The following is a 23,974-nucleotide window of genomic DNA, read 5'->3' as shown; positions in this document are numbered from 1 at the left end:
TTTTTTTAACATTTATTTATTTTTGAGACAGAGAGAGACAGAGCATGAACGGGGGAGGGGCAGAGAGAGAGGGAGACACAGAATGGGAAGCAGGCTCCAGGCTCTGAGCCATCAGCCCAGAGCCTGACGCGGGGCTCGAACTCACGGACCGTGAGATCGTGACCTGAGCTGAAGTCGGACGCTCAACCGACTGAGCCACCCAGGCGCCCCATGAAGACTCTTAATGTAGACCTCTTATATAATGGGAATTACAAGTCACAATAAGTGTTAAAAAAAAATTCCTGGTGTTCACTTTAATGTAAATAGGGCTTGTTCTATCATATCCGTTCGCATTCAATTCCTCTCTTAGATCGTAGTTCTTAGAAATTGGACCAATCAAAACTGTCTGAGCTGCTCAGATTCCATAGGGGGATGGATTCAGATGGAGATATCTGGTAAGTTTGGTGGGAATCTCTTCCAAAATCTGCTTTGTAGTTCTTTTCCATTGATTAATAAATTAATCCACTTACTACTTACTCATGTCAGGTACTGTTCTTGATGCTGAGAATAGAGCAATGAATGCAACTGAAATCCCTGGTCATAATAAATCCTACATTCTAGTGCAATGAGCTAGACAATAAACAAGTAAACATACAATACGTCAGAGGCTGATAAATATATGGGGATAAAGAGCAATGCAGTGGAAGTATTATTAATTGATACAGGTTTTTGTGTTTTAGTTTCCCTGGGAGAAATGTCCAAAAGTGCAATTGTTGTACGGCAAGCTCATGTTTAGTTTTATAAGAAACTGCCATATTCTTTTCCAGACTGGCTGTACCATTTTATACTCCTACAAACAATGTGTGAGCAATCCAGTTTCTTTGCATCATCACCAGCATTTGCCACTTTTTATTTTAGCTATTCTGACAGATACGCAGTGATGTCTCACTGTGGGTTTAATCTGTTTTTCCCTAATGGCTAATAATGCTGAATCATTTTATGTATTTATTTACCATCTGGTCATGATACTTTGCTCATTTTCTAATTAAGTGTTAGTTTGTTTCTTGTTGACTATATGGTTTGCAAATATTTCCCTTCAGTCTGTAGCTTGTCTTTTCATCCGCTCCACGTGTCAAATCCCTCTTTAAAAGCTCTTTGCTGTAGCTTACTGATTTTAAAACTGTATTTGATAGAGATGTCAGGTTCTGAGAAGGTGACTCAAAGGGGAAAGGGTCGAGCATCTTCTCCCTCCTTCAACTAGCACAGCACTGCTTTTATATATTGGGTCTCCTTACAAGATTTGGTTTGAGAAATGTTTGAAAATAGCTATTTCAATTGAGTGATAAATAACAAAATTGGCTTTGGCCATTTTGTTTGTTTCCAACCTTGAAAGATAAATGTCCAAATGCCTTCTTCAGTGTTTTTTTCGGCATCCCTGAATTTGTGCATAGCTAATATAACAGACGATCACATCAGTTACCACAAAATCTACTGAGTATAAAGACACTGTGATAGGAACAAGGTATGTTGTTCAAATTTATTGATAATATCTAAGTATTCACTTTTAAAGGAGTTAAGTATTCAAGATATGATCTAAAGCAAAACTCTCCTTCACTGCTTTGTACGATGATATTCTAGGAGTTGAAGAATAAATGTGCAATTAAGATTGCAAAATTAAAATGATGCAGTAATTTACATTTGAAATAAACTGACACTGAACTTAAATAGTAAAAGACAAAAATGTGTTAGCTTGGTAACTTTAAAAAGAGCATCCTAAACTTTTCTTTTCCCTAACAAGTCTTTAAAAGATTAAATAAATAATATAAAGGCAGAATGTTAGAGATTAGATGTAATCTTTGTTGAACTGCCTGGTGTGCTAGAGTTTATAACATTAAGAACTGTGTGCAACTTCTGTTTCCTTTCATGTAGATCAGGAGTATTTTAGGATAATCTAACAATAACTTTAGAAAATGCTAAAGGAAGGTTTCTCTCTGCTTCTTTTATTTATTTTTTAAATTAATTAATTAATTTATTTAAAATGCTTGTTTATTTTGAGAGAGAGAGAGAGAGAGAGAGAACGTGTGTAAGCAAGGGAGGGGCAGAGAGAAGGAGAGACAGAATCTTAAGCAGGCTCCGTGCTGTCAGCACACAGCCCAACATGGGACTCAATTTCACCAACCGTGAGATCATGACCTGAGCCAAAATCAAGAGTGGAACAGTTAACTGACTGAGCCACCCAGGTGCCCTTCTGCTTCTTTTAAACATTCACACTGTCCTCAATTTAATCTGTGGGCATGAAAAGAATGGAGTCCTCATGAAGAGTAAGTATAATCTAAAAACTACCATGGGCCCTTTCTTTTTATTATCAGTGACAAACATGTTCAAAGAGCTCCCAGGTCCCAAATTCAGAAGGGCAGCTCTGATTAGAAAGAGAAGGGAACTTTTCCTAGTTCTACATCATTTCCAGCTTGACTCAGACCACATTTTCCATAAAAAATAACCTTATAAGTGGAAAGTTGGTTTTCTATAAAACTTCACAAAGTCTACTGGACCTGTAAAGTAGTTCAAATACAGTATACATTATGTTTGGATATATTATCGGCTAACTTTTATAGCTACTCCTGGATATATGACCATCATTTATAGTATTATTTATCTGGGAAATTGTATGTCAATTTTCAAACAAACATGTTTACACCGATTGTGAGAACATAATACATGCTTGATAAATGCTTATTTAACCAATGAATGTTAGAAATAAACTTATGACAGACATGTTTGTAAGCTGAAAATTGCTTGCAATTTAAGTTTTGACTTTAGTGACATCTTGTGGACATAAAAAGTGTTGCTGATATAAGTTCCATATTAAATTATATAGTGAAACAAAAATACAGCTTAGTCTTTAAAACGTTAATTTTTAATTTCATAGAAAAGCTATTGTCCTTTACTAGAAAAGGATGACGTGATAGGTAGCTACCAAAGCTCTTTTGGTGTGCTAGCAAGTATTTTCATTAGTACTTAAAGAATACTTTTGCAATAATGACCTGCTTGTAGGAAAGCAGAATTTTAATTCAGTGAACAGATTAAGTGCTATACTTTAAGAAAGAAATTACATTACTACGAATTCTACTTTTTCCCAAATTTTGTATTGTTTGTATTTCTACAAAAACAACCTAAGGCGCCTGGGTGGTTCAGTCGGTTAAGCATCCAACTTCAGCTCAGGTTATGATCTCACGTATCGTGAGTCTGAGTCCCGCGACAGGCTCTGTGCTGGCAGCTCAGAGCCTGGAAAGCCTGCTTTGGATTCTGTGTCTCCCTCTCTCTGCCCTTCCCCCACTCACTCTCTGTCTCTCAAAAATAAATAAATGTTAAAAAAAAATTTTTTTTAAAGGGGCGCCTGGGTGGCTCAGTCAATTAAGCGTCTGACTTTGGCTCAGGTCATGATCTTGCGGTCTGTGAGTTCGAGCCCGGCGTCGGGCTCTGTGCTGACAGCTCAGAGCCTGGAGCTGCTTTAGATTCTGGGTCTCCCTCTCTCTCTGCCCCTCCCTAGCTCACACTCCCACTGTCTCTCTCTGTCAAAAATAAATAAACTTAAAAAAATTTTTTTTAAAAAACAACCTAAAAGATCTTGTATATTACCTTGTTGATAACACTGCCAAGAAAAAAAAAAAAAACTTAGCAGGAAAACATAGTTTAAGTGGCTAAGAATCACCACACTGATGTGGAATGGGTAATTTACTATCTGATGAAACAGGTGCCTGGGTTCTGGTCCAAGTTCTATTATAATATAGCTGAGTGACAGGGAGAAAGTCATTTTATTCTTCTGATTTTACTTCTCACGTATATCAATGAGGCAATTAAAATATCTAAAGTCCTAAGGAATTCATTCTATTACTTGGTAATTCTAAGACTATAACATTCTCCTTGTCTGCCAAAAACCACAGATATTGTTTTTAAGTTTATTTATTTATCTTGAGAGACAGACACAGTCCTTGGGGTGGGGGGGGGTTGGGTAGGGTCAGAGAGGGAGAGAGAGAATCCCAAGCAGGCTCAGCACTTCCAGCACAGAACCTGACATGGGGCTCAAACCCACAAACTGTGAGATCATGACCTGAGCCAAAACCAAGAGTCAGACACTCAACCGACTGAGCCACCCAGCGCCCCACAAAAACCCGAGATTTTTAAAGCAAACAGATTTATAATTAATCAAGCGTAGGTCTGCTGACCACTATTTTACTTTCAAGGTGTGATTGCTCCTCACTATTCATGTATTCTGTATTACAAATTTGCCTATTCTCTTAAAATTTGATAATCTCAAAACTTGCAGTGCTTTCCCAGTCATTTGCAGACATGTGCACGGCAGTGAAAAATTTGAGTAGCTTGATGCATAAGCTAAGGTCAAATATGGTAATGCACTGTCTTTTGTTTCGGCTCTTTTACTATAAACCAGTGTCCTTTTGTGGTCTATTTAGTGCTAGGTTTTTGGCATTACTGTGCTTTTTATAAGTGACTTTGCTGTTTAAAATATCCCTCGAGTCTGATGCTGAAGTGCTGTGTAGTATTCCTAAGTGCAAGAAGCCTGCAGTGTGTCTTACAGAGAAATCCTGTGTTAGATAAGCATCGTTCAGGCATGAGTTACTGTGTGGTTAGCCGTGAGTTCAACGCTAAAGAAGCAACAATATGTATATTAAACAAGCTGTCTTTAAACAGAAACACACATAAAACAAAGCTATTTATTGCCTGGCTGACAAATGAATGTTGTGACTAGAGGCTCATTGGAACCTAACCATATCTCTAAAGCCATGGTTCAGCGTTCGCTCTCTTTCAGCATTCATGGTGACTTTAAAGAACGTAACTACGGTGAATAATGAAAACTGACTGTGCTCATAAAACATTTTCTTAAAAGTGTCATTCCACAAAACATTTTTGATAAGCATCTCTGAAGGACCAGATGTTGTACTAAGTGCTTGAAAAACTAACACTGACATGACAAAATCCTTACATTCATATTCCATACTTAAAGATTTCACAGGTTGTGGGCTGACTTTGAAATTTTCATTAAGTGAAGAAAAAGAGAGGCGCCTGGGTGGCTCAGTCAGTTGAGCGTCCGACTTCGGCTCAGGTCATGATCTCACTGTTCCTGAGTTCGAGCCTCGCATCAGGCTCTGTGCTGACAGCTTGTAGCCTGGAGCCTGCTTCGGATTCTGTCTCTCTCTCTCTCTCAAAAATAAATAAACATTAAAAAATTTTTTTTAAAAAGTGCAGAAAAAGATTAGAGCAGCAAGTATGAGAAATGGCGTAACTCATGAGTTCTTGCTTTTACCCAAATCAACCCATCTGCAGTACTTTCCCTGCTAGCTCCACAGATCCAAAATCTAACTTAGCTAAATGCCAGAGCCCCGATTAAAAGTAATTTCTTCATTCTCAAAACTCGTATTCATGAATGCGTATATTCACTCAAAAAACATTTTATGTAGTCCAACTATGTGTCAAACACTATTCTAGACACTGGGCATATAGCTGTGAAAAATTTAGGCAAAGTTCCTATCCTCTTAGAACTTAGTGTGGTGGAGGTGTGGATAATACATATTTATATATGTCAGGTGATCAGAGAACGCTAATTAAAAAAAATTTTTTTTAATGTTTATATTTAGGAGCGAGAGAGAGTGTGAGCAAGGGGGTAGGGGGTGGGAAGTGGGGGGAGGGCAGAAAGACAGGAAGACACAGAATCTGAAGCAGGCTCCAGGCTCTGAGCTGTCAGCACAGAGCCCGATGCGGGGCTCGAACTCACGAACCATGAGATCATGACCTGAGCCAAAGTCGGATGCTTAACCAACTGAGCCACCCAGGTGCCCCTAAAGGCAAGGTAAAGTATAGAGTGAAAGGGTGAGATGACAGAGGAACTGGGGAAGGCCTCTCTCAGAATACAAATGAGCAGAAATCTGAAGGATGTGAAGAATTTAAGCCATAAATCTGGAAAACCCCATCCAGGCAGAGGGAACAAAATATGAAAAGGCCCTAAGGCAAAAATGTGCTGACAGGCACATTAAGGAAAGAGCAGCAAGCCTTAGTGGATTACCCTAGGAGGTAGGAAGCAAACTCAGCAAGGTAAAAGGGACCACACCGTGTAGGTCCTTGTAGGGACTGGCAAATGTTGGCTTTTACTTTCTCATTTGGAAGAGACATCTGCAACTCATCTGTAGAGAAAAGACCCTATTGGGGCAAGAGTAGGAGCAGCGAGATCAGTGAGGAGGTTTTGGAATAATCCCAACTAGAGAGCAAAGTGGTTTAAAATTACAGTAGAAGAGTTAATGAGAAGTAGCTAGATTTCAGATACATATGTTTTTTCAGATATATACCCATATATATGAGTTGAACAAAGAGAAGTCACAAATGAAGCAAACACTTCTGACTAGCCCAACTAAAAGAATACAGATGCTGTTAACTAAGATGGGGAAACCAGAAGTAACAGGTTGGTTTTGGGTGGGGGAAATCAGGAAGTAGGACATCTCTGAGTTAAACACACATTAAAATGTTGCAGATGCCCACTGGACACCTAAGGTTTATTGAGTAGAAATGTGGTTATGGGAGTCTGGAATACAGGGAAAAGGTAAAAAATGAAGATATGAATTTGGGAGGTTAGCCTAACAGAAAATATTTAGAGACCTGAACCTGAATGTGATTGCCTAAGGAATGTGAAGGGGTCCAAAGACCAGGCTTCAGGGCACTCCTATTTTTTTTTTTTAAGTGTATTTATTTATTTTGAGAGACAGAGAGAGAGTGAGCAAGGGAGGGGCAGAGAGACAGAGAGGGAGAGAGAATCTCAAGTAGGTTCTGCACTGTCAGTGCAGGGCCCAACACAAGGGTCAAAACCAGGAACCATGAGATCATGAGCTGAGCTGAGCTGAAACCAAGAACCAGAGGCTTAACCAACTGAACCATCCAGGTGCCCTCCACGCCCCTCCCCCTCCTAATTTTTAATGAGAGAAGATTGGGAGTTTGGAAAGTTGAAAAAAACAAAGGGGACTGGGAAGGAGGAGTTAGTAAGAGAACGCATCCAAAAACAAGTAAAGAATGTGTTTAAGAAGAAAGTTCTTTATATGACAACTAGCCTGGACTCCTCAAAAGGTTAATGGCAGGAAAAAATAAAAGAGAAGGATTCTTCTACATTTAAAAAGACTAAAGGAACATAACGATTAAAGGCAATAATACATAAAGCTTGGTTGGGTCCTGGTTTTAAAAAAGTAACAGCTATAAAAAATATGCTTGAAACTACTAGGCAAATGTGAAAATGCACTGGACATTAAACTGTACAATTAAATTATGTTTATTTTGTTACGTATGATAATGGCATTTTGGTTACATAGGGGAATATACTTATTCTAGGAGACACATGCTAAATTCAGGGGGATTTATTGAGACATCTGCAACTTATTTTCAAATGACTGAGTAAAAAATTACATGTTAAATTATACATAAAAATTAGAAAAACGTACAGGACAAATAACTCAGTGGAAATATGGCAAAAGACACGCACAGATATTTCACAGAAGAAGAAATGATAAAAGGCCATTAAATAGTGAAGAGATACTTAATTCCATTTGGAATGAGGAAAATGAAAATTAAAACCACCACGAGAATGCATTCCACATTTATGAGAGTAGTCAAACTTAAAAAGAATGAAAACATCAACTGTTATCGAAGATGATGGCTAATAAAAACTCTGGTAGGAGAGGACATTAGCATAAAGACTACCTAGTTTCCCATGCACCTTTGAACCCAGTAATTCCTGTCCTATAGACAGATCTGGGAGAAACTCTTCCACCTGCACCCTGGAAAAAAGGTATAAGAATACCAACAGGGATTGTTTGTAATGGCAAAAAAATTGGAAATAACGCAAATGTTGAGTGTATGGGTATTTATTTCATCATCATTGTAACTGTTAATTTTCTTTAAAATATTACTTATATTTAAAAATAGATTTGTCTACATACTGTATCTACATACTGTATATATCTTTGTGTATTTCATGTATCAAAAAGTTAACACTATGATCAGCTGCACAAAATGTTGCTGACAGGTCAAGACAAAGAGTAAGAATTGACACCTAGATCTTGTTGGGTGTGCACTGAAGTGCCTAGGTAAGTGAAGTCAATCAGAATTACCTACAATAAGCTGAAGACCTTAAGTCTCAAAACAACTTTTTTCCTCTGTTTTGGAAAAAGGTTACAGAAAATCAAATCTATCAATTCAAAACAGTAAAAAGTAAACTTTCCATGTTCCGCTAGCTCTATCCATCTTTCTAGGGAAAAGGTTTTTAGAAGACAAGACAGACTTATTTTTTCATTATCAAAAACTCCCTATTCAAATGTTCATTGCCATGTGAAGACACACGTGTAAGAGTGAACATTTGATTTCTAGTCCCACTCAGGATATCTGAGAGTGAAAGGAAGGCTACTGAGAATTTTGCTGGGGTAATGACATAAAATGGGGTTATCTCAGGCAAACTGGTCTGTATGGTTTTCCTGTGAATAAACCAAATTCATTTCAGTGCCCTAGTAGGTTTTTTGTAAGAATGGAACAAGGGATCCCAAGAAAAAAAGAGGTACTTAGAAGTAGTTCAGTCAGACTTTTCAACATTCTATTCTGGCATGGAAATTATGGATACTCGTGACAGATATAAAATGATACTCACTCAGTTGATGGTATACAGGTTTATGCAATCCTTGAAGTCTGATTGATGCCAAAGCAGCCAGTTTGCCAGGGGGCTGCATTTTCCCATCTAAGAGATACCAAACCCGAGCAAAAGTGGCCCATTGCTTGGGGAAAAAAAAGACAGAGAGAGAGAGACAGAGAGACAGAGACAGAGACAGAGAAAACAATAAAGAAAGTTCTAATTAAAATGGAAATAATTGAGATTATTATATACCATCATGTATATTCTACTGTTAATATCAATAATTACTTTGAAAAAAGATCCTGTCACTAAATAATCGCTTTGGTTTTGTTTTCATTTGTTTCTGGAAAAGGAGGGTCTTTTTACATTCTACAAAGATTAACAGTAATTTTTCTTGCCTGCCTTCCTATTAGCAGTGTGGATGATATTTTATTTAAAACATTTCAAAGATATATTTTCCTTTATATTATGACAATTTTTGATATCATACAGAATAGAATCTGGAAGAGTAATGGGAACTCTTATGAAAGCAGAAACTGTTTATAAGGTCTTCAAAAATACTTTGAAGACTAATATGTATTAAATTGAAAAATGAGTAGCTAATTGGGAACTGAAAACTATTCAGCAGTTCAATTCCATGGAAGAGGTAAGTAACAGAATATAGCTAGACAAGTATAGATGGAGGATGTTGAATAAACTTAAATTTTACATAGCTGCCTTACACAGATATCTTTAGGCTGCGTCAGGCATAAACCATTGTCTTTGTAGTATCCATCAGTACCTTCAAGCTCTCAGAAAATTCCAGCCCATAGAGATGTCAACCAGATGCTTTCTGTATGCATATACACAGGTTGCTAAACAATGCTGGAAAAAATACAATCAGGCTAATTGGGTTTATTTTAAATTTTATTATTACAAACCTCATATCAGCTTCTAAACTGCTCACCATTTTTTTTTCCTTTCTTGCTTTTCTAGTTTCTACTTGTTCTCCTCTCTTTTGTCAGATTTCTCTCTTAAGTATTTCACATATTTTGATGCCATTGTAAATAGTATTGTATTTTTAATTTAAATTTCTGTTCGTTGCTAGTATATAGAAATACACCTCATTTTTTGCATTTTGGTCTTGTACCCTGCAACTTTGCTAAACTTATTTATCAGTTTTAGGAGCTTTTCTTAGATTCCATCTGATTTTTCACAAAGACAATCATGTCTTCTGCAGATAAAGACAGCCTCTAGCCCATATCTTTTCCCTAGTACTCTCAGCTTATGACTAACTAAAAAAATAAAAATAAAAATAAAAAAGGATTCAAACAGTGGGAAGTCTATAGGAAAATCTTTTGTCTTCAATAAATTGCAAAGGAAAAAATAGGAAAAAGAACTTAAGAGAGAATTAAAAAACATGAAATTATTACATTCTAAATCCTAAACCAAAGGAACAAACAGTAAAAATTTATGTATTTCTATAACATAAATGAGAAAATTGGGGATTTGAACATATACTAGATATCTGATATTAAGGAATCATGATTACTTTTTGTCTTTGATAAATGGTATTGGGATTATATTTCCAAAAAGAATCCTTATAGAGAACATACTGAAATATTTATTTATGAAATAACAGGAATCTGAGATTCATCTCAGATTCATAAGGGGAAGAAGTGAATGGGGGGTACAGATGAAAAAATATTGGCTATGAGGTTTTTGAAACTGGGCTGTACCTTCATTTATATAGGATTGAAATTCTCCATAATAAAGTTAAACAAAACAAAACAAAAAACAAACCCTCTCTACCTCACTTACCCACTGCCTCCTTTGTGGCAAAATTCTCCCAAAGAGTTGTCTTTACTCCAATTTGTCCTCATGCTGACTTCAGCCTGCTCCACCCTGGCTTTTCTTCTCCCACACCCATCACCCTCTCTCTATTGCCTGTCAAAGTTACCAGGACCTTCATGTCACTGAATCCTTTGGTCAATTCTAAGTCTTCAATACCGGTGATCATTTCCTTCTCCTGGATATTCTTTCCTCACTTGATTTCCAGGACACCACCCTCTGTTGGTTTTTTTCCCTACTTTGCTTGTTTTCCTATCTCTTGCCACTGAAATGTTGAAATGTTCCAGAATTCAGTTCTTGGTCCTTCTCTCTTTTCTATACACACCTTCTCAATGACTACATCCAGACTCGTATGTTTACATGTCATTTCCATGCTTATGACTCCCAAGTGTAGAAATTTACATCTCTAGCCTTGACCTCTTTCCTGAACTCTACAATTGTACCAATTGCCCATTTGGTAGCTGCACTACAGTGCTTTTTAAACCATCTCCTAAAGGCTAGTCCCCATTCCATTGCAGATCAATATTTTGATTAAAAAAAAAAAAAAAAAACCTTGTTCAAAAACCATTAAAATACCGCCATATCATCAAACTGCTGTAAAGTTTTCAAATTTTTAATTTTACTTCTTAAATTTGCTTCATCCAGGAGAGGTAACAAACAGTTCAAGGAAGGAATCACTCCTGGAGCAGGACTGGGCTAAGAAGCATCTCAGGTCAACAGACCCAAAGCTGAACTCCAGCTCTTCTACCTGAAACCTGCTTCAATTTCAGTCTTCCCTATCTCAGCTGATGGCACACGCTTCCGGTTTCAGAAACAAAAAACCTTAGAGTAATCCTTGTTCTTTCGTTGTCAGCTCACATTCAATCCTTCAGGAAATCCTTTTGACTCCACCTTCAAACAAAACCTGACCACTTTTCAACCCTATACTGTCTAGTTCGGTTTGTGCCACCATCGTGTTTAGCCTGGATCACTGCAGTTGGCCTCTAAACCGACTCTTTGTTTCTACCTTCCACCAATCCCCACCTCTGAACAGTCTATTCTTAACTCAGGTGCCAGAGAGCTCCTTCTAACACTTTTAAGTGAGATCACTGTCACTTCCTGGCTCCAAACCCTTCACTAACTAGATCCTCATTTTATTCAGTAATAAGCAAATCCTTACAATGGTCTACAGTGCCCTATCTGAATACTCTTTCCTTAGAAAAAAAGTCATGAAAAGGGCTAACTGAAAAGAGGAGACGAATACCAAAGAGAACAACAGCAAGCGGCGGCCAGAATCACGATTCTCAAAAGTGCTTTCCCGAGGCATCATCTCCTGGCCCAGAAACTCCTCTTTCCTGCCCACTCAGCATCACTAAATCCACCGAAGCCACTACTTCCTTCTGCCAGCATAATGAACTCCATCAAGCCACAAGAGTTGAAGCTCACCTGGGGCGCCCTAGAGAAACTCGACATTTTCTCCACTTGCAGGACCGTCCTATTCCCAGGGTCCACGGCCAGACCCCAGCATTAATGGCCCGGCGGGAAACATATATAGGCAAGCATGACAGTTCCTAGGCCAGCCAGCCGTCGTCAGTTTCTCTGCCTTTTCTGGGTCTCCTCCAATCTTCCCATGGTAGCACTTTCATCCTGACAGGAGGAAATAATGCAGTCATTGACAGAATAACTCCCCCAAAGAACCCGCCGGCTGGAAAAGCTGAGGCAAACCGACCCAGCGCGCACAATTTCCAGCCGACCTAAATTTGGTGGACGGAAACCGGAAGTGCCTAAGCAGCGCGCGACTATTTGGATGTGGAAACCAAGAGCTGAAATAGGAGCTCGGCTCGAAGGAGATGGATCGGTACCTGCTCCTTGTGATCTGGGGGGAAGCAAAAGTCCCGTCAGCAGCGGGTGGGGAAGTGGATCACGGGCCTGGGAAGTCGTCCGTTGAGGGTACCGAGAAACAGCCGGGTAAGCGCAGGGCTGAGAAAGAGCGGGAACCGGGCGGGGAGGGGAAGAAATTTAAGTTTGAGATCAAGTTCTGCCGGTGAGGGAGGGGGGCTATCTCGAGTTGTCCCGAGAATCTGAGACTCTATGGGATCGTCCCAATAAGGGCTGAAAAATGTCATTATCTTCGTGGAGAAATAGGGACAAATTTGTGGATGCACAATTCCAGTGCTCAGAAGTTCTTGGCACAGTAAAAATTTAACTGATTTATTCTCTGTGCCTTCGGAATGGAATGTCTTCTTGTTAGAAATATATGCATTCAATAGGCGATTCCGTCAACTCTATGTTCCAAATACAAGTAATACAGAAAGGAACAAGATGGACAAGGATCTTACTCTCCTAGAGTCTACATCTTAATGGGAGGAGATATCCTACATATAAAAACTAAGATTTAAAAAAATAGTAAATTTAAAACAATCGTGACCGTTTGAAATTACACTCCTTTTTGGTGTTTCTGTCTATAATCCGCACTGCATTTTATTTATTTGTTTGTTTTGATTGAGCAGGCATCTTGAGGAGAAAATATATGTGGTTGTGTATAGAGTATTGTGACAGAGTTTCCCTTCTCTGCTTAAAATTATCCTTTGGGGGGAATTTTGAATATTTAACTGGCTAGCGTGTATAAACCAGAGGAGCCTTTTGGGTTTTCTCTGTGTAGCTCTTTTATGTACAACATGTTTTTGTGAAGAGTCTCTGATGGTGAAATTGGAATAGGTCTAGATTATGTAACTCTTGTGCCCATTGAGTTAGTTTGCCTTTTCTTTTTCAGATTTAACAGCAGCAAATGTTTATCACCTCCTGAAAAGGAGCATTAGTGCTTCAATGAATCCAGAAGATAGTACTTTTCCTGGTAAGTATAACACGAACCCCTTTTTTCTCTGGCCCTGTATTTGTATTGGAAATAAATTTAATTAATTTGGTCACTTAAAAGTATGAAAGATACTTGTTGACTGCACACATCACTGGGATAGGGAGATAAGTAAGGAAATACAAAACTGAGAAAGATGCTAATTCCCTCTTCCTGCTGCTTGAATGTCATTAAATTGTGTGAAAATTATTATGAAAATTATTCTAGGTTCTCAGCTTGACTTTTGTTCCCTTTGTGGTATTTCCTTGCCCATCTTTAGCTCCATATATAATAGGGTAATGTGGTATTATAAGGAGGATTTATGATTTGGCCTGAGTACAAATACATTATTAATGCTCTTACACATTTCTTACCATTTTTTTCCACCCTTATCTCTTATTGATTTTCTTAAAAGCACTTCATAATTGTTAAACACAGTAATCTTGTCTCCGTTCTTGTCTGTTTTACCTTTTTCAAAGTATTTGGCTTATTTGACCAGCCTTTGCTTTGTAAAAATCTCTTCTCCTTTGGTTTCTATTGGCATTATACAAATCCATCTACTTTTTTTTTTTTTTTTATAGTTATCTTCTCTTTTACTTCCTCTTCTTGGCCTCTGAGAGTGTCTTTCAAAGGCTCAGAAAAAGGAGATAACCAAAACAGACCAAATTAAAAGCTGAAGGAAGTTTCTGGAGATGCTCTGGGTAGGGTGCTCATTCATGCTGCCCTAGTCTGTTTTGGTTATAAATGTTCATGCTGCCCTAGTCTGTTTGCCAAGTTGTGGTAGTACTCATTACTTTTTCAAGTTGGTATAATTTAAGTCAATACTACTGGTATTGCAAGAAAGCTTTTCTTTCACTTATGCCTCGAAAGTATACATTGAAGAAATATTGGGAGCATTATAGGAATTCTTGGGATAACTTTTGCTTCCTGTTTGGGTAGATAGAAGTTTCTTGTCCAAGGGGCGTCTGGGTGCCTCAATCTGTTGAGCATCCGACTTCAGCTCAGGTCATGATCTCTTGGTTCCTGAGTTCAAACCCCACATTGGGTTCTCTCTTTCACAGCAGCTATTTTTAGAATCCACTTACATTAGATTTGAATGTCACTTTTGGTGTTAATCACTTTTTGCTTCTTTGCTGTGCCTTTATCTTTTTTTTTTTCCTTTGCCAATTTCCTCTTCCTGTTACCCATTTTTGTAAAATATGTAAATTTATCACTGGGAGACAAGAAGGAAACACAATTACATATTTGTCATCTGTTCATATGAACTGAATAACAGCTATGCAGTGACCAATCAGCAACAAACTTTGAAAAGTAGTAATGTGATTGGTCACTGATCATGATACACATCTTTGATTTATGTAGTGACTTGTGATATGAGAAGCTAGCAGTGAAGTTTTGCTTTAGGCAATTACAGTTGATTAATAAACCATGATAGCTGCAGTTTGAGCCCTGTTTTGGGGGACCAGGTGTTATTTAAATCATGGGAACTGAAATCTGCATATCAGAACCATGCAAAGAGATTGAATTTCTTACCCTGTGAACATTATTGCTTTCAGTAATATGGCAAGTCTGAGAAACTGGAAGTATAATATGATTATAATTGAGATAAGGCTGGAGAGATAGGCATAGCAATGTGGAGGACTTTGTAAACCATGTCAGGGCTCTTGGACTTCTTTATAATGATAATTAGCCATTGAAGGCCTTAGTGAAGGAAGAGATCTGGTGACATCTGTGTTGTTGAAGTATTCTGGCTACAGTATAGTGGACAAATTGGAGGAAAGTATAGGCATGAAGGGGCTGCTGCAGAAGACCAGCTAAGAAGTAAGAGAGGTAGCCGAGGTAGAGGAAAATGGATCTGAAAGAAATTATGGAGGTAGAATCCACCTGACCTAGTGTTGCATTGGTGTGATTCAGGAGAAGGGTAGTGAGAAAGCAATCAAGAATGACATTAGATTTCTGGCTTGGGTATAGTATAAGTGGTGGCATTTAGCAAGATAGGAGAATTAGAGTTTGAGGCATGGTAGATGAGGGGCCATAAGACAAGCTGAGTGAGAGCCCAGCACAAGCTAGCACAATCCCCCCGCCCCGGTGGAATATGTGTAATATTTCTCAGGCACTCCTGGCTGCCCAAGAACAAAGGAAAGGACAGAAAACAAATGGTTAAACTGATAGAGCCCATTAGTTTACAAATATCTTAGTAATATTACAAGAAAAAACAATCTTATTAATAGCCTAATCTCCAGGAACTCCCTACCATCTTAATGCTAATGCTTTGCTAGAGGGAAAAACAACCTTAGCTTGATAATAGCTAGGCCTCCAGTAATCTGTGAGTCCTCTTTAGCATATGGAAATCTCTTCAAGAAACTCCCTCTTGACTTTATCTCCCCCAACTCCTTGGTATATTGGTAGTCACTGTTCACAACCCCAGTGCTGCTTTTTCTGCCCACAGGTCCTGTGTCCTTGCTTTAATAAAATCACCTTTTTGCACCAAAGGACATCCTCAAGAATTCTTTCTTGGCTGTCAGCTCTGAACCCCAGTATCACCCCAAGACCTCATCAAATGACATGTTCAATTTGGAACACGTATTTAGTTGCCCTGTAAGATGTCAAATTGAAAATGTTTTGCAAAAGTTGGATACGTGTGTCCAGAACTCAAAAGGCAAAGTAAGGCTGGAGATACAGATAATAGAATCATCAATATGTAGATGTCAGTCCAAACTATGAGAAAGGATGGGATTGTTTATGGATAGTGAGAAGAGCAGAAAATCTTGAACTGAATCCCAATATTTAAAGGAACTGAACACCAGTTTTTTTTTTTTGTTTGTTTTTTTTAACGTTTATTTATTTTTGAGACAGAGAGAGACCAAGCATGAACGGGGGAGGGTCAGAGAGAGGGAGACACAGAATCTGAAACAGGCTCCAGGCTCTGAGCTGTCATCACAGAGCCCGACGCGGGGCTCGAACTCATGGACCGCGAGATCATGACCTGAGCCGAAGTCGGACGCTTAACTGACTGACCCACCCAGGCACCCCTGAACACCAGTTTTTAAAGGCATGAGGAGTAGCTGGAAAGATAGGTTCCACAGAAATCAAGTGTTTTAAGGAGAAAGTAGTCAACTGTGTCATCTTTCATTCCTTTCTTATTCTTATGTTGAGAGGTCAAGTAACAACAGTGGTAAGAGCTATCAGATTTTATAACATTAGTTATTGGTGCCTTTAATGAATGTAGTTATGATGAAGTTTTGGGGTGATGCTGGGGTGGTCTGGAGCCGAAGGCCAAGAAAGAATTCTTGAAGACCTCTTTGGTGCGGAAAGGTGATTTTATTAAAGCATGGAGACAGGACCCAGGGGTAGGGAGAGCTGCATGGGGTCATGACAGGTAAACTCATTATATACCCTCAGGTTGGGAGGGGGTCAGGGATAGAGTAACTCTCCAAGGAATTTTGGAAGCAAGGTTTTCAGGACCTTCAGGGGCTACCTGTTGCTAGGGAAACATCATTTATTACCGTTTAATAAAACCTCAGTCAGGAGACCCTTCAGTTGTATATCAGGGCCATAAGCTTAGAGTATGATTGCTAGCATATATCTTGGGGCAGTTGAGATAATGGAAGTAGATTTACAGGATCCTCGAAATTGGGATAATGTTAAGCTAAGATTCTCTTTTGCCCCTAGCAAAGTGTCATCCTCCAGGCAGCTGAGCTCCTAGAGGGAGGTCACTCTGCTGGTTTCAAGGACTTGTCGTTGGGCTATAGGCAGTAAGGGGATTTAATTTTTCATTTGCCTTAGTTTCCCACATTACCATAGCAAGTACTTAAACCCCTTTCCTTTGTTCTTGGGTAGCCAGGAGTGTCCAAACAATATTCCACTGGGCCGAGGGAGGGAGGGTACCCACCTGTATTTTGCCCTCAACTTGCCCCACACTCCCCCATCAGTTACAATTGCATGTTGGATACACAACAACATTTTGAAATGGCTTTAGAGGGGAGTAGAAAATGTCATGAGGCTATTGTTTTATCTCCTCTCTCTCTTTCTGGCCAGGCTGAACCAGACCTTTGTTGTCTTTGAAGCGGGAACTAGATCTCTTACTATCACTTACGCAGTTTTGCATGACTCAGTAGTAATTAAGTGGGTGTTGGGTTTTTTTTTTCTTGGTAGGTTTTAGTGTTTGAAATGATGATTAAAATAGTATGGATTTTGAGTTGTGACAAAATAAAAGTATTCATTGTGAGTGAATAATTTTGCTCTTTGGGCAGATTGTTCTATTTAAATTTTTAGAGATTTTAAAAAGATCCATGTAATATATATGTATATGCATATACACACATATATCGTGAAGAACTATATACTGTAATAAAAATTATATAATTCTCTAAGTATAGATACTATAGCATCTGCTTATTTGTGATACGCCTTTCTTCTAATAAGCACGATTTTGTTTTCAAGCATGTTCGGTAGGCGGCATACCTGCTCCCAAGAAGTGGTTCTTTGCAGTGCAGGCAATATGTGGATTTTATCAGGTAATAGAAATGAAAAAAATAGGCATTAGTGAATGTCTTTGCCAATGTAAGTAATTTCAGAAACCCATTATTTAATGCAATCTTTTGATATATTAGTTTTGCAGTTCTCACTGGGAAGAGATACATTTTGGTACAGAAAAAGATGAAATTGAAGATGTTCTTCAAACAAATATTGAAGAATGTTTGAGCGCTGAGTGTTTTGAGGAAGAAGATAGTAATAGCAGAGAATCATTATCCTTGGCTGAGTATGCTTATATGCTTTCTGTAATATCTTTAAAATATTTTAACAGTACACAGTATTTCAGCCACAAGAGTGGAAATGATATTTTTTTAGCAGCCATAGGAAGGAAATTTTAGTTATTGAAATTTTCAACTCTATTTTGGGAGATGGGCAATTTGGGCCTTTTATTTGAATAAAACTGTAAAATGGAAAAATTGGTATCTGAAAATATCTAGCTTCTTTTTTAAAAATTTTTTTTTTTCAACATTTATTTATTTTTGGGACAGAGAGAGACAGAGCATGAACGGGGGAGGGGCAGAGAGAGAGGGAGACACAGAATCGGAAACAGGCTCCAGGCTCTGAGCCATCAGCCCAGAGCCCGACGCGGGGCTCGAACTCACGGAGCGCGAGATCGTGACCTGGCTGAAGTCGGACGCTTAACCGACTGCGCCACCCAGGCGCCCCAGAAAATATCTAGCTTCTTAAGCTTACACAATTGCATTAATCATAAAAAGTGACATTCTAACTAATATGTCACTTTTTTTTTTTTTTTAATTTTTTAACGTTTATTTTTTTTTGAGACAGAGAGAGACAGAGCATGAACGGGGGAGGGGCAGAGAGAGAGGGAGACACAGAATCGGAAGCAGGCTCCAGGCTCTGAGCCATCAGCCCAGAGCCCGATGCGGGGTTCAAACTCACGGACCGTGAGATCGTGACCTGAGCTGAAGTCAGACACTCAACCAACTGAGCCACCCAGGCGCCCCAATATGTCACTTTCTTGAAGATGAATTCTGTCTGATTATGAATTTTAAGAGCTTGAAGAGAAACTTGAATGTAATGGAGCGCCTGGGTGGCTCAGTTGGTTAAACGTCCAGCTGTTGGTTTGGGCTCAGGTCATGATCACACAGTTCCTGAGTTTGAGCCCTGATAGCACAGAGCCTGCTTGGGATTCTTTCTCTCCCTCCCTGTCCCTCTCTGCCCTTCCGCCACTCAGGCTTGCTCGCTCGCTTTCAAAATAAAATAATAAATAAACATTAAAAAAAATAATAAAGTAATTGAATTGTTAAAAAATTTTCCCACTATCAAACTCTAGGCTAGACTTCACCAAATTATTCTCCCAAATATTTAAGGAATAGCATCCATTTTAGATAAATTCTTTCAGAGATGAAAAGAGAGGGAAAACAACTCATTTGTAGGTGTTAGCATGATCTTGGTTCTCTCTCTCTCTCTCTCTCCTCAAAGTAAATACACTTTTAAAAAAAGAAACTTGAATTTGAGGTTAATAACTGGCATTCAAACTCAAATTATGATTATCATTTTGCTATTTGAGGTTGATATATATGATTTATTCAATTTATGTATATCTTGAGCATAGAGTTTCTGCGAATTATATAGATGATTGGCTTCACTTTTAGGTTTTTTGAATTGTGGTATAATATATAAGTTGGTCCAGGTGATATAAGTTGTGATTATTTTTCTCTTCATGAAATATCCCATCTTCGACTCATAATTAATACCTTTCATTTTAGTCTTCCATAATATTTCATTACAAAAACTACTTTTGTTTACTGTAGTAATCATATAATACTTCTATAAATTACTGCAGACTTTAAAAATTCCGTTTTCCTGTTTTTTATTTATATTTGTTTGTACTGATTAATGAAAGGATACATTGTAGAACCAAGGAAAGGGTATAAACCCAGGGCTCAGTAGAGGCAGTTTCTAGTTACTTGATTGTGGACCAGTCATTTCATTTCTCTGGTCCTTTATTATCTTGTCTATACAGTGTTGAGATCCTTTTAGGTGATTTCTAAGGTGCCTTCTAGCCTTAGAGTTCTTAGCATCCGTATTTTCCCACCATTATTAAAAGATAAGGAGCGTAGAAGTAATTATTTCTAGTAAGTGACCTAATAGTTATTTCCACAAGAGGGAGCTTGAAAACTATGCTTTATCATAAGATGCCTTAAGTTTTCTAGATAATGGCAGGTTTCTAATAAAGGGTTTAAGTAATTTTATGTTATACAATAGATTTTTGAAAAAGAAAAATTCATCATTTGGATAAAATGAAAAGATTTTGCAGAATTGGAGGACATCATCCTACTTTCCAGTCAGGGCTGTTGTATGCCATTCAGAGAAAAGCAGTATCCTTCTTTTTTAAACACTTAGCAATACTGTACTTTTAAGGTTCAGAAAAATGTTTGGTCTATTAGTTATGATTTATATTTAATGTACTAGATATAATTTAGGGAGTTTTTTTCCCTTTTTATTGTTTGTTTTTTGGGGATGTGGCTACTAACTTGGACTCTGAATCCTACTTTCTACACCTGCTGGTTATGTGACTGTAGGCAAATTATTTAAAGTAAGGATGATAATATTATAGTAGTGCCTCGTGGGTTGTCCTGAAGATCAAGATAATGTATCTAACATACTTCATAGTATCTGGCACATAGATTCATTTAGTTAATATTACCTGTTATGCTTATATGTAATGTGTATGTGTATGTGTGTCTTTTCTAACTTACCCTTTTGTTTTAGCCTGTATGAAGAATCTGCAGAAAATTTGCATCAATTGTCTGACAAACTTCCTGCTCCTGGTAATATTTTATGACTACTTTTGGGAATATGTCTTATCTTATACTTCCTATGAATGAGTGATGAATTCAGCCTTTATGCTTATGTTCTCACTTCTAATTTTGAAACTCAAAATGAAAAATAATTTCTTAATTGAAGTTGATATCAAACATACTTCACTGCTTTAATAAAGTATATTACTGAGATACTACAGTTCTCTTGTTTTTATTTAGTTAGAAAAAAATTAGAACTTAGAAAATTAAATACCAGTCTCCATTTCCTTATTTAGTTATTACTGAAGAATCTTTCCACTATATGCCATTGTTTTACATAGTACATTCTGTAGAACATGAGTCCTATAACAATTCCTGGAAAAACAAGTTCTTTAACCTAGATCATTTTGGCAACATCTTTTAAGGTGTGGGGTCACTGTATACTTTATCAAATAGAAAATTCTACGGTAAAAGAAGCCCTTCACTCAGCATTTGTTTACAGAGCCCCCCACCCCTTTTTTTTTTACAATAATGACAAGTATATTTTATGAAATACTGTATCATGCTATTCTTAAAGCTGTGGCCTCTCTGAAATTTATCTTTCCTTGTGTCAATCAAGTAGCTGGCATCTAAAACCTGGTACAATTTGGCATCTATAAATACTTTTGAAGAGCTTTTCTTGAATATTTTTCATTATTGAAAGTCATTTATTAAGCACACATTTGTTGCATCTATCATAGATCATGTATTATACTAGGAGCTGAGTATGTAATGATGAGTAAAGCAAATGTGATTACCATGAGGGACTTGAAAGCTCACAGTTTGATCCTTATATTCAAAATCCTATCTTAGTATAAAAGATTCTATGTGGGAAATAACTGAATACATAGATAAATAAACATACCAATTTTTTAAATGAAATGTGTCAAATTCAGAATATGCATTGAAATATGCAATTGCTGTTTTAGCAAAATAGAAAGCTTTCATTATCGAATTTCTGTTTGGTTCGGTTTTGTTAACATTTTCTAGGTTTTTTGGTAAATTTATAAATTTATAAAATGTGAAGTTTCATGAAGTTATACTTTTTTCTTAGGAAACAATGATATTGTCAATATAATTGAGTTTTTTGAGTGTTTTATTGTCCTATAAAAAGAAATAATTTATTTGACCATTACAATTTTATATTAATTCATTCCTTTTTGTATAAATTAAGTATAGAAAAATATACTGAAATTGCACAGATTTTTTTTTCTCTGTTTCTCTGTTCAGTACAACAATAGCATTGATGATCTCAAGAGCAATGTGTATAATTAAGCATTGGTACATAACTGGCAAGTAATTATGATAGAGTTCATTGTTTTCTGTTATGTTACCTATTTCAAGATAACATGGCTTTAAATCAAATGATGAACATTTAGAAATTTTGAACTTCTAAATGTGTATTTTTTTAATTATGAAAATGCCTTATTCTTTTTCTAGGTAGAGCAATGATAGATGTAATACTGTTGCCTTCTGACAAAGATCCTCCCAAGTTGAAAGACTGTTTACCTACTATAGGAGCATTAAAACATTTAAAGGAATGGTATTCAGCAAAAATAACTATAGCAGGAAATAATTGTGTAATGTAAGCTTCTTTGTTCATATTTGGTTGCTCTCTGGTAATCTGTTTTCACAATTAACATGCCATCCTAATTTTAATAACTTATCACTTGAAGATTTTGTTTAATGTTTATTTTTGAGAGAGAGAGAGAGAGAGAGAGAGAGAGAGCAAGCCAGCATGAGTGGGGGAGGGGCAGAGAGAGAGGGAGATACAGAATCTGAAGCAGGCTCCAGACTCCAAGGTGTCAGCACAGAGCCCAATGCGGGTCTCAAACTCACGAACTGTGAGATCATGATCTGAGCCGAAGTTGGACAACCAACCAACTGAGCCACTCAGGCATCCCGATGACTTTTTTAATGTGATAAGATAGTTTTATGCCATACTGTTATTACAGGTTTATTGAGAAAATCTGGATTTTTCTTATTTCATATTTAATATTTCTGAGATATTTAAGTGTTTAGTAAGTGTCATCAATGCTGTTTTACCATGGATACACTGGATTTGTGATGTATTTCTTTTTTGTTTTATGTGCAATGTAGAAATAGATATATATTGTTGTGATTTATATTTTAGTAAGGATCAATTGTATATTACTGTTTTGATCCTTAAGTATTCCATTGGATTTATTAACTTTGTGATATTCTTCATTTAACAAGTGTGTATTGAGTACTGACTTTATGCCAAGCACAGCAATAGATGCTGTTGAGTTAAGAAGGTGCCATTTGATCTTGTTCATTGAAATACAGGGACAAATAGGAATGCTGATAGTTATGATAGTCTGTGATAAGTACTATTATGGATTCCATACAAGATGTATGGGGAAAATTAGGAGAGCAATTCTCCCTTTGAACATAAAGGACTAATATTAAATCTGTGTATGTGTATATACATGTATGTATCTATCTGACACACTTAAGCCAATATTAAATGGACATGTGATAGAGACTCCCTCAGAGAGTGACTTAAGGAACATTCTACAATATTAGTACATAAAAGCAGCGGTAGAAACTTTGCATTTTTGCCTGTTAGGATTGTAGTTAACCATAACCATTAAATCTAAGTAGGATATGAAACCGTGTATTTAACTATCATAATCCTTTATTTATAGAAATTATCAGAAAATTGCAGAATACCTTTCTGCTAATGTCATATCTTTAGAAGATCTCAAAAATGCTATTGACTCAAAGGAATTATGGAGGGGAAAGATTCAGATATGGGAAAGAAAGGTAAGTGAATTTCTCAGTTATCACCATTTGCAAAGCAGGGCTTTCAACTTTATTTACAATGCAGATAGTTTAAATGAATCTGAATGAAAATGTACCTTATAAAGATGTTCTAGAATAGCAACATCTGAGAAGAATTTTCTTTAGTAATAGAAATATTCTTCCTGTGTTAATGCAGTAGCCACCAGCCTTATGTTGCTATGAGCACTTTATACATGACTACTTCAACCAAAAAATTGAATTTTTAACTTTATTTTAATTAATTTAAATAGTCAGCATGGTTATGTTTTGGACACTACAGTTCTAGAATCTAACGTTCTTTTAAAAACAGAATTTGACATTAGTTGAGTTCATGTTGTTTATCCAAGCTGCTTTATTTCACTTGATCTTAGCCAAAAGGCCGAGAAGAGATATCCAAGCTGCTTTATTTCAATGCATGTATAAACCACTGGAAAACTGCTTAGACCATATTCTTTTACCTATACCACTTTACATGATCACTGCTCTCTACTAACCAGCTCTCTAATTTTTTTT

General features: G+C 37.2%; 2 protein-coding genes across 5 annotated transcripts in view; one reads left to right on the top strand and one right to left on the bottom strand.

Annotated features, from left to right (window-relative positions):
• Window positions 1-12,041, bottom strand: part of MRPL13 (mitochondrial ribosomal protein L13) — a 49,590-nt gene extending 37,549 nt beyond the window's left edge. Inside the window, exons 1-2 of one of the 2 annotated variants that reach the window (XM_086695681.1) lie at window positions 11,912-12,041; window positions 8,675-8,798 (exon numbers count right to left, since the gene is read on the bottom strand). In XM_086695681.1, coding sequence (XP_086551807.1) covers window positions 8,675-8,798; window positions 11,912-11,938 — 151 coding nt within the window. In that variant the 5' untranslated portion in view covers window positions 11,939-12,041. The remainder of the gene's footprint in view (window positions 1-8,674; window positions 8,799-11,911) is intronic. The other variant, XM_025922817.2, reaches the window with a different exon arrangement.
• Window positions 12,042-12,237: 196 nt separating this feature from the next.
• MTBP (MDM2 binding protein) overlaps window positions 12,238-23,974 on the top strand; it is an 81,032-nt gene continuing 69,295 nt past the window's right edge. For all 3 annotated transcript variants that reach the window (XM_086695679.1, XM_025922854.2, XM_086695680.1), the window contains exons 1-7: window positions 12,238-12,433; window positions 13,239-13,319; window positions 17,760-17,833; window positions 17,930-18,078; window positions 20,589-20,647; window positions 22,097-22,241; window positions 23,326-23,443. In XM_086695679.1, the coding sequence (XP_086551805.1) occupies window positions 12,316-12,433; window positions 13,239-13,319; window positions 17,760-17,833; window positions 17,930-18,078; window positions 20,589-20,647; window positions 22,097-22,241; window positions 23,326-23,443 (744 nt within the window). In that variant the 5' untranslated portion in view covers window positions 12,238-12,315. The remainder of the gene's footprint in view (window positions 12,434-13,238; window positions 13,320-17,759; window positions 17,834-17,929; window positions 18,079-20,588; window positions 20,648-22,096; window positions 22,242-23,325; window positions 23,444-23,974) is intronic.

Source organism: Puma concolor, chromosome F2 (assembly GCF_028749965.1).
Source record: "Puma concolor isolate L17-30 chromosome F2, mPumCon1.1.hap2, whole genome shotgun sequence".
Classification (NCBI taxonomy): Eukaryota; Metazoa; Chordata; class Mammalia; order Carnivora; family Felidae; genus Puma; species Puma concolor.
Note: the sequence above shows the minus strand (reverse complement) of the source record. Positions and strands in the feature narration are given on the sequence as shown.